At 46.7% G+C, this 10,226-nt stretch overlaps 1 protein-coding gene across 1 annotated transcript; it reads right to left on the bottom strand.

Annotated features, from left to right (window-relative positions):
- Window positions 1-578: 578 nt before the first annotated feature.
- Becn2 (beclin 2) lies at window positions 579-2,478 on the bottom strand. Its single transcript, XM_021199416.1, has 2 exons — window positions 1,115-2,478; window positions 579-1,005 (listed from the first exon to the last, which is right to left on the bottom strand). Exons 1-2 carry the CDS (start codon window positions 2,437-2,439, stop codon window positions 942-944), a joined length of 1,389 nt encoding a protein of 462 aa, XP_021055075.1. The 5' UTR covers window positions 2,440-2,478; the 3' UTR covers window positions 579-941.
- Window positions 2,479-10,226: the final 7,748 nt, after the last annotated feature.

Below are 10,226 nucleotides of genomic sequence, written 5' to 3'. Positions count from 1 at the left end.
GGGTGTCAGATCTTGTTACGGATGGTTATGAGCCACCATGTGGTTGCTGGGATTTGAACTCCGGACCTCCGGAAGAGCAGTCGGGTGCTCTTACCCACTGAGCCATCTCACCAGCCCCCCTCTGATTTTTTTAAGACCTGTTAATTACATTTTCGAGATGTAAACATGAACACATGGAAAAAGTGACGTTGAGTACTGTCTGTTGATTTTGTAATCATCAATAATGCTTCAGAGTGAGTAGTACAATTGTCCCCACTTTACAAATGACCAGGAAGGGACAGACCGTCTCCCTGGAAACTAGTCCTTTTCCATCCCGGAACTTTCTCTGAAACCTCTCACTTCTGTGTCCCACTTGGGAAGATTACTTTGTCATAGGGAGCAGTGAAGCCATCTTTTGACACAACCTAATTAAGAGATACCTCTCAGCTGTAGCAGCACAGAAACTCCAGCAATAACAGAGGCTGAAGCAGCATAATAGTGAATGCCAGGATAGCTTGAGCATTAAGGCCACTCTCTCTCCCTCTCTCTCTCCTCCCTCCCCCTCTCTCTACACACACAGTCACACTTCTCACTTTTAATCATTTAAGAACATGACATTTATTGAGATCATCTTAGAGATGAAAAGGAAAGGCTTAAACTATACAACAACAAAACCTCAATCCCTGAACAGTCCCACCCCATGACCGCTGCCCTCCAAAGGTCCATTGTGCACAGTAAAGTCACCACAGAATTCTTCAGAAAGTTTAGGCCTCAGCCCCACTTCTCCTGGCAATTCCTTCTCCTCGTCATCTTGAATGCCTGGGTGGAGGGGAACAAGAGAAAAAGATACAAGGGAAAGAGACGAGTGTCTAAGGACCACAGCAGTGACATCTGGGTCACCCTGAACAAATACATGTAATTGGTGCTCATTCTTGGTTGGTTCATACAAGCCCAGTCACTACTCAGGGGCCTAAAGCAGTAGTGGCATGAGGGAGGGGCTTAAGGCCTACTTGGACTCTGGAAAACCTGTCTCAAAAGACAAAACGGTACATCTTTTAATCACAAACATGCATTCTTGAGCCATACAACCTTATTGTTATGTATTTTCAAAAAATAATGTTAATTCTCACAGTACCTTAAGGAAGCCCAAGCAACGATCAACTTCAAGTCTGAAAGCATGAATTTCAGAGCCCTGGACCACTCCTCCTCTGTGTTCAGATGGGTCCTGACGGAGCAGCAGTCCCCACTGTCCCAGGCATCCTCCATCAGCCCTTCCTTCACATGGATCCTATAGGGCAGGCAGGGGCATCCCTCATCCCGCTCAAGCTCCTCCACAAACTGCTGAAGACAGTCCAGGAAGGCCTTCATCCCACAGTCAAACTTGTTATTCAAGAAGACGCTGTGGCTACCGTCAGAGAACAAGGGCAGCACGCCATCGCCGGTCAAGGACTTGAGATAGGAATGGTCCCCAAAGGGAACCAGTTGATATCTCTGGAATTGCAGTCCAGCTATCTTGGACAAGCTGAAAAGCAATAAGACTGTCTGTCCCCAGGCAGAACTGATCTCAGTCCATCCCACCCGGACCCCGGGGAGGCAGCCCAGCCGAAAATTGTTGATCACGCCCAAGGGACCTTCATCCGAAATGGTAAATGCGGTGTTGAAGATATTGGTCTTTCTGAAGTGGTACAGCTGACTCAGGGCATACTCCACCTGGTTCTCCACACTCCCCAGCTGGTCCATCAGCTCCAGCTGTTCCATCTTCAAAACAGAGTACTCGGCCCTGTGCTGATCATGCTGTTTATACAGCTCCTTGCTCTCAGCCTGGGCTGCTCTGAGTTCGGCAGCTACCCTGGCATGATGGCTGTCTAGATCCTCTAGCTCCTGCGTCAGCCTCGCTTCCTCCTGCTCCAGACTGGACAGTTCAGCACAAAGCTCCGCGTGTAGCGCCTCCCTCTCTTCCTCACTCACCAGTAACTCTCTGTCCAGGAAACTTTTGTACTTCCGGTTGTCAGATGCCAGGAGAGCGAGCTGGTCGTCCAGTTGCATCAGAAGATTGTCGGTACAGTCCACACACAGCGGGTGGTCCACCACCTTTTGGTCCGAGAGGATTTCGAAGGTCTCTAAGACAGTATTTTGGATAACGTTCATAGTTCTCATGGAGGCAGATTCACCAAGCAGAGTAAAGATACAGCAGGCACTTCCCTGGGGCGTCGTGCCACCTTCAGAGTCGGGTCCGGGTCCGTCAGAAGTAAGCAGAGTAAAGGTGCAGAGGGCACTACCCTGGGACGCCCTGCCACTGTCAGAGTGGGGTCTGCCGGAGGTCCTGACCTGGGACTCTCCAGAAACGGGCATCTCCGTGGGGGGATTGGCATGGTGCTGGACTTCCAAGGGTCCGCCCTGCTGCTGTAAGAGTTTCAGGGGTTCCTTGCAGCGCTGGCACAGGAAGAGGGCAGGAGACATTCTAGAGTTCCACACTCCCACCAGAGTCTAGCTTTCTTTCCAGCGTATTTGGAAATGGACCTTCCCTCTACTTCTCTCTTTACCTTATCACAACCCCCTATTGGGCTACCTGTTGACCTATGGTATCCTTCAGGCCGGCGATTCTCTAAAAGGGAAATGCTGCTTATCTTGTTTTTCTCCTTGAAAGTTTTTTAAGACACACCTTAAACTATTTATAACCTTAAAACACTTAATGCATTTACATCATCTTTAGAAAAATCTCTACGTTGGGTATAAAGGCACAGGCCTGGGATTCTAACATTCAATTTATAGAGGCTAGATCTTGAATTTGTTTATTTATGTATATTTGAGGTGGAGTTTAACTGCAGAGATAACCTGAACTCTCCTGGCCCGCCTGACCTTCCCTTGCCTCCCAGGTGATGGGATTAAAGATGTATATCACCACACCCACTGGCTGTTGAATTTGTCTTCTGCCTAAACGATACAGTACCAGGACAAGCTGGAGACATGCTGAGACCTTATCTTAAAAGAAAAAGAAAAGTCCAGGTGTTTTGACACAAGCCTGTGATCCTAGAATTGTCACCAGCTGTAGCTACATAGTACCAGACTATCCAGGCACAGCAAGATTGTCACGGAAATGAAAAACAAAAGGATACAAGTGCCTGTAATCTTAGCACTTGGAGGGTAGAGGCAGAAGAACCAGGAGTTCAAGGTCAGCCTGGGTTCTAAGTGGTCCTATCTCAAAATATAAACTCGACAAGAAGCCAAGTCATATTAACCCAACTCCAAGGTCCAGACTGCTTTCCAGCCTCTCTCTCTTCCTGTCTCTCCACAAGACTTGATCTTCGTCTGTCAGTGATTCATACTTCCCACCGCCCAAACTGCTCTCTATTCCCTTTTATTTTATTTTTTTAAAGGCTTATTTATGTACACGAGAACACTGTAGCTGTCTTCAGATACACCAGGAGAGGGCAACAGATCCCATTACAGATGGTTGTGAGCCCTGTGGTTGCTAGGAATTGAACTCAGGACCACTGGAAGAGCAACCAGTGCTCTTAACCACTGAGCCATCTCTCCAGCCCATCCCAGTCTCTATTCCTTTTTAAAACCAGGTTTTTGAAACATATTTATTGTGGAGGGAGCATCCATGTTCCGTCGTGTGTTCTACGATGGGGGTTCCAGGGATTGAACTCAGGGCATTGGAAGCAAAGACCTTTCCCCATGGAGGCATCTCCTCCAGGAAACCTCTGACCTACAAAATCAGACAGCTTTCACAATACACTTAGAATCCATTATCACCCAGTATAACAGGCATTCCAGGGAAATATTCTCATTCAGTTCATGAAACAAAAATAGTTTGGAGATGTGAGTTTTTGCCATCAACACAGCCATGGACTAAAATGTCGGTCAATACTGTAACCCCAGACTTCAGAGGCTGAGGTGGGAGGACTGTGAATTGAAGAGCAGCCTGGGCTACATGTTAAGAGTGGGCCTCAGGGCTGGAGAGATGGCTCAGTGGTTAAGAGCACCGACTGCTCTTCTAAAGGTCCTGAGTTCAAATCCCAGCAACCACATGGTGCCTCACAACCATCCATAATGAGATCTGACGCCCTCTTCTCGTGTGTCTGAAGACAGCTACAGTGTACTTACATATAATAAATAAATAAATCTTAAAAAAAAAAGAGTGGGCCTCAAAATTAATGAGTGCAGGAAAGAGTCAGAAGTTACCAGTTCTATTAACCCTTATGACTGCTTGAACATATCTCTGAAGTAATTATAAAAGGCGTCTTCTCTTCAAGGTCATTATAGAACCTCTTCTCCAGTCGGTCAGTATTCCAGAGCCTGCTATGCAGGCTAAAGATAAACAAGACTCAAAGCCATAGTGGACCAACCATTTGCTCTGTAATTAGCAATAGCAGCTGCAGAGGCATTTGAAGCTCTGTTCTCTCAGAGATGGGTGGGATGTCCATAAAGCCTGCCTTTTCTTTCCCAATGTTTTTCCCCAAAGGGTTGAATGACTTTCAATGTCACAGTCCCTGGGCTATGTGAAGGGACCACACCCATTCATACCAACCCTCCATTAAAACTAACAATAGCAGCAGACCTGAGTTTGGATCGGCTGAAGACCGTTCCTCAGAAGAGAGAAGACAATGACCAGGGGGTATAGACAGCTTGGTCTTCTTTCAGTGGAGGAGTAAGTGGAGCTAGACTGCTGCTCTTGGGAGAAGAAACCCCTCATTTCTGTAGGATGCCCCTCACCCTCACCCCAAGTCCCACCTTCTCATCCTCACATCCTAAGGATGAGGAGGAGCCAATGAGACCTCCACAGACTGAACAGTGACCCCGGGAAAGCATTTTCTTTTCCTTTTTCTCTTCCTTCTTTCCTTCTTTCCTTCCCTCTTTTTTCTTTCTTTCTTTTTTCTTTTTTTTTTTTTTTTTTTACACCAAATTGCTGGTGCCATGGAAGATCACTTAATTCCCTGGGTCCTGTTGCTAAGAATTCTGTGAGAAATTATCTAGTGACTGTGTCCCAATTCCTATATCTTAAGCCCACTGTAATCCACCTCTGTTCTCACCACTCCACTGATGACAGTCCTCTTGCAATGCCAAGATTCGTATGCAGTCACTTAGTTTAACCTCACTAGACCAGGAAGCAGAACTTGAAGCCAACATTGAAGATGAGAGAGGAAACATTGTGTGTGACAGTCACCAGTCACTTGGGAGTGAAGACACCAGAGGAGGTGAATGGGCAGATGTAGCTGGCTTCTGAGAGCAGGTGTCCATAATCACTATATGTGTGGCCCAACAAGCAAGACTAAACCAGGGAGATGTTCCAAGTAAGGTATGGTCGGGGAGGTTGATTGCAAAGCCTTCTGGGAGAAAAGGACTATGAGGAGACAGTGAAAGGCCAGTGGATCACAACAAGGCTTAGGGGTTGAACTGTTGGGACTGGAGAGAGGGCTCAGCTGTTTTTTTTTTTGTTGTTGTTGTTGTTTGTTTTTTGAGACAGGGTTTCTCTGTATAGCCCTGGCTGTCCTGGAACTCACTTTGTAGACCAGGCTGGCCTCGAACTCAGAAATCCACCTGCCTCTGCCTCCCGAGTGCTGGGATTAAAGGCGTGTGCCACCACGCCCGGCAGGGCTCAGCTGTTAAGAGTACTGGCTGCTCTACCAGACAACCTGGATTCAATTCCCATCACCCACAAGGCAGCTCACACTTGTCTGAAACTCCAGTTCTAGGAGATCCGACAGCCTCACACAGACACAAATACAGGCAAAACAAAACACATAAAATAACACATTTAAAAAAAAGCATTGAACTGTCAAGATATATAATAAATATGTAAGGTTTGGGAGTAAGGAAAATGAGAACATAGAATTTGTCTTCCCATTCTAATACAAATAGCCAATCTTTAGCTGCTCCTGATATGTTACAATACGTGGATCCAGATAGCCTGTGGTGCTAATTTTGTTTCACTAACAGTTTACTTATGAACTTGATGTTCAGCTTCTGTGCTTGGAACTGAATGAAGTGTAAGCTATCTTAGAGCGCAGCGTGGATAATCAGGCAGTGTTCGATGGTGCTTAGAAACTGTTGCCAGCTGTAGTGGCACACCTGCGACTCCAGGGGACGGCCAGCCTGGGTCCAGAGAGAAAATAGAAATGAGTGAGTGTCTGAGAAAGGAGACAGGTATTGGAAAAGGAGGAGGCGAAGAAGGAAAGAAACACATTGCTCAGGAAGGGCACCCACCTGTGCTGAAGGAAGGCTTCTCTGGTAGTTTAGCGAGTATCTCATTCCAGGGAGTAGTATTATTCTCCTCCCGTGATGTTAGGTGTACTATGTCTCTTTCCACTTTCCAGCTTTGGGCTGGTGCTGGGCCAGGAAAGCTCCCGCAGTCTGCATGAGAAGTGCACTATCTGCCATTGTTTTGGAGGAAGCCAGTCCCCGACGCTCAAGTGTCTCAAATATTGCCCGGGAAGTACTACCTTGCATTCTCTTTCGCCCTGCCTAGCTTTAGGTTTGAATAAAAGAACTGGGATTTGGAGCAGGACTGTGTATCATTGGTCCTAGCCCCAGGGCGGTCCTTCCTTCACTGTCTCAGTTCACGTCCTGCAAAGCCTCAATGAGATATTGTTGTGCACGGTTAGCTCAGTTCGGAGGAGGGATGCTTGAGAAACATGCAGGAAGACTGGGTTTGCTAGCCAGCAGCCCAGAAACCAGGCATGATGCAACATGCTTGCTGTGCTAGCCCCTCAGGAGGTGGAGGCAGGAGGATCAGAAGTTCAAGGTTATCCTGGGGTACTTACATAGCAGATTAGGATGCAAAAGACTTGGCCTTGAAAGGAATGAGTGAAAAGGAAGGTCTTGCCGCTGATAAGAAGTGGCTTCACTCCTGAATGGATGTCATTGCCTGAGGAGACAATCTGGGCAGGCAGCTCTCAAATGCAGAGTATACTCTCAAATGCAGAGCACAGCCTGTCCATTTTAGGTCACTTCCTCCTCTCTAGGCTGCTTGCCCTAGCCTGCCAGGCCTTGGTGTTCCTACAATCCAAGGTTGACTCTCTTGAGTTAGGACGAGAATTCTTTGTGGCTTCAGCCTTAAAGGAGATAAAATGGGTTTGGAATCACTGGTGTGTGCCAAGGTACGCAGCTGGCCTGAAGTTAACACAGAGTGACGTCAAGTGCAAGTAGAGGTGCCAGTCTTCCATCCTGCCCTTGGTTAGCATGTAGCTTTTAAACCTCCATATCTTAGGCTCCAGCCAGAGGGAAGTTGGTCTCTTGGTCATTCCCAGGACCATCTTTGGATCTTCGGACATTTAGCTGGTCAGAGCTATCTCTGCAAGTACAGCAGTGTGAATACCACATTCTTTCCAGCACTGAGGATCTCCTGACCCTGACACCCACCCTCCAGGGCTCCAGAGCATCTCTGGTATCTGGCCTTTGCCACCCATAGCATCTCTTCCTCCTGGGCCACAGCCTGCCTCTCAGGTCCTCACTCTGCTTTGAACACACTATGTTCCCCTGAAATACCAGAGCAGAAAGGTTGATGGGAGCTAGACACAGCGAGCAGTTAAGTAGCAAGAATGAGAAGAGAGGACAAGAGAGATGGCTCTGCTGTTAGGAATGCCTGCTGTTCTTGCAGATGACCTGAGTTCAGTTCCTAGCACCCAGATGGAGAGGCTCACTCCATCTCCAAGGGATCCATGGCTTCTTTAGGCAACTGTTCTTGTGCACGTATCCACACGCATACACACATGCATAAACAAATTAGAAATAAAATACATCAGAAAATGGAGAGCGCTCAGTGCTGCCCTTGCCCTGGCACACATCCCATGGAGGTTGTGCTGGGTGGTAGAGAGTTCAGGGCACTGGACTCTGCATGTGGGTAGGGTACAGGAATGTCTTTCATTCTGAGTGTGGGAGCTAGTGGATTGTAACAGTGCCCCAAATCTTTTTATTTTTACTTTTTATTTTTATTATTTTTTTAGTGCGGGGGTTAGTTTGAGACAGGATTTCTTTTCTTTATATAGACTTGGCTGCCCTTGAACTCACTCTGTAGGCCAGGCTGACCTTGAACACACAGATACCAACCTGCCTCTGCCTCCCAAGTAAGTGCTGGGATTAAAGGTGTTGAGTCTCCCTTGCCTGGATAGGGCTCCAGATCTTAGTAGTACCTCAGACCTAACACAACTGACTCCATGATAGAAGTACCAGCCAGGCTGTAAAACTCAGACATCACTGCCAAAATGATTATAAAGGCCAAATCTATCAACGCCCATAATTCTGGAAAAGTCCAAGTTTACTGACCTTGCTTTTTGGCTTCTGTAGTTCCATTTCTGATTAACTATTCTTGTTAACTGAATTATGTCAACCAAGAACATGGTTTTGTGCTTAAAAACTCACCCTGAGAAAGGCTTGGGACTACATTGGTATTCTAAACACCCAGTGTAGTCCCAAGCTGCCTAATAAAAATCTTTCTATTGGTTTAAACCCACGTCTGAGCAGTCTTCTCTGGTGACTATCTCAGAACAACATGTGATGTGCATGATGTTTGAATGTAGGAGAGGCGGCTGGGTCACTGCAACTTTTAAAATAACCACAGGACTACCCTTACCTTATCTACTACTGTCTGGATAGATACAGCTGTACAGACAGGGCCAAGTTCCCATGAGATGGTCATGTAAGGAAGCCCTGGGAAAATAATCCAGGGTTATTTGCTATGGTTGCCTGTGGTTGCCTTCCTGCCTAGCCCCAGCCCTCAGGAAGCCCCCTGGGTAGACTGTAGGGAGGATGGGGGAAAGCTTCAGCCAGCCTGCAATAGCTCATCCCCAGCAGGAAGTAGAGATTCAGATGCTGCAGCCCTGGGAAGGACCAGAGGTAAACTGGCTGCCCAGATGCTCTGGTCAATGACCTATTCTTTTCCCCTTGGGCTGAACTGGTTACTAGTAAGGCGAAGAGTCTATCTGTATGGGACGAGGGAGAGCCCTGGGACTAAGTGGCCTCTGGTTAATTACTAACCTCCTGGGCATGAGGCATCCATCTAACCTTTCTGGTCCAGAAGGTACCTCAGACCACCCGCAGTGGCCTCTCTTACCTAGGTTCCCTCTTTGAATCCCAGCATCCATAGAGCTCTTCTGAGATCTCTCAGTAGGCTTTCATCTTTAACCAGAGCAGCAGGCCCTGGGCTTGTGATCAATGGGCTCTGTGTGACTGCTTTGGGCTCTATAGCTTCTAAGAATGGACAGAGGATTGGCCACTGCACTCTATAGAAACTGATCGCTGCAGCCTCTCTAGAAACTTAACAGATTTATAGTGTGGACTACATGGAAAATTTGAAATTCTCTAGTACTTAAAAAATAAAAAGATACAAGTCAAGTAGTTTTACTACCATTTCTTATTTACTCCAATAGATCCAAATATAATATCAACGTATATGTATATAATTCTTTGAAGGCAGCATCTTCCAGTAGGCTCACAGTTCATTTGCTTCAGTCTCCACCTAGTAGCTGGGTTTAGTTGTACAGCTGTTTTGTTGTTTTGTTGAGAGAGGATCTCCCTATGTAGCTCTGGCTGTACTGGAATTCACTATGTAGATCAAGCTGGCCTTGAACTCAAGAGATCCACCTGCCTGTTTTGCAAGTGCTGTGAATAAGGTGTATGCCACCACACCCAGAACACTACACATTTTTTTCTTTTTTAGGAAATAAAACGACTTTTACAGTTTGTTTCTCATCTTGGATCTTTGAAACCTGCTATATATCTCTCACTTTTCACATCCATCCCAGTCCAGATCATCTGTACTGTGACACTCCAGGGTCACTGGCAGTAAGGGCAGCCTGAGGGGAGAGCACTATGTCTGTGTCTGGAATTCTGGCTTGGGAAAGTTCTTGGGTGTCCCTAGATCATGCTGGTATTTAATTTATTTTTGATTTTACAGGAGCCCACAATTGAAAGACTCTGGCAAGTTTAAAGAGGCCGAAATGTTAAATCATTTTAAGTTGTAAAGACTATGGGATTTTTAAAGTTAACGTGAGATCTTCGGGACAAAGAAGAAAGGACTGTGGCTTAATAGTGAGGTGTGTATGCAAAGTTGGCAAGGGGTCAATTGTGCTGGCTAGTCTAATGTCAACTTGACAACATGCTAAAAGTAATTTGAAAGGAGGGAATCAGCTGGGCGTGGTAGTGCACATCTTTAATCCCAGCACTTGGGAGGCAGAGGCAGGAGGATTTCTGAGTTCGAGGCCAGGCTGGTCTACAGAGTGAGTTCCAGGACAGCCAAGGCTATA

Source organism: Mus pahari, chromosome 5 (assembly GCF_900095145.1).
Source record: "Mus pahari chromosome 5, PAHARI_EIJ_v1.1, whole genome shotgun sequence".
NCBI lineage: Eukaryota > Metazoa > Chordata > Mammalia > Rodentia > Muridae > Mus > Mus pahari.
This window is presented reverse-complemented; position numbering and strand designations above follow the sequence as displayed.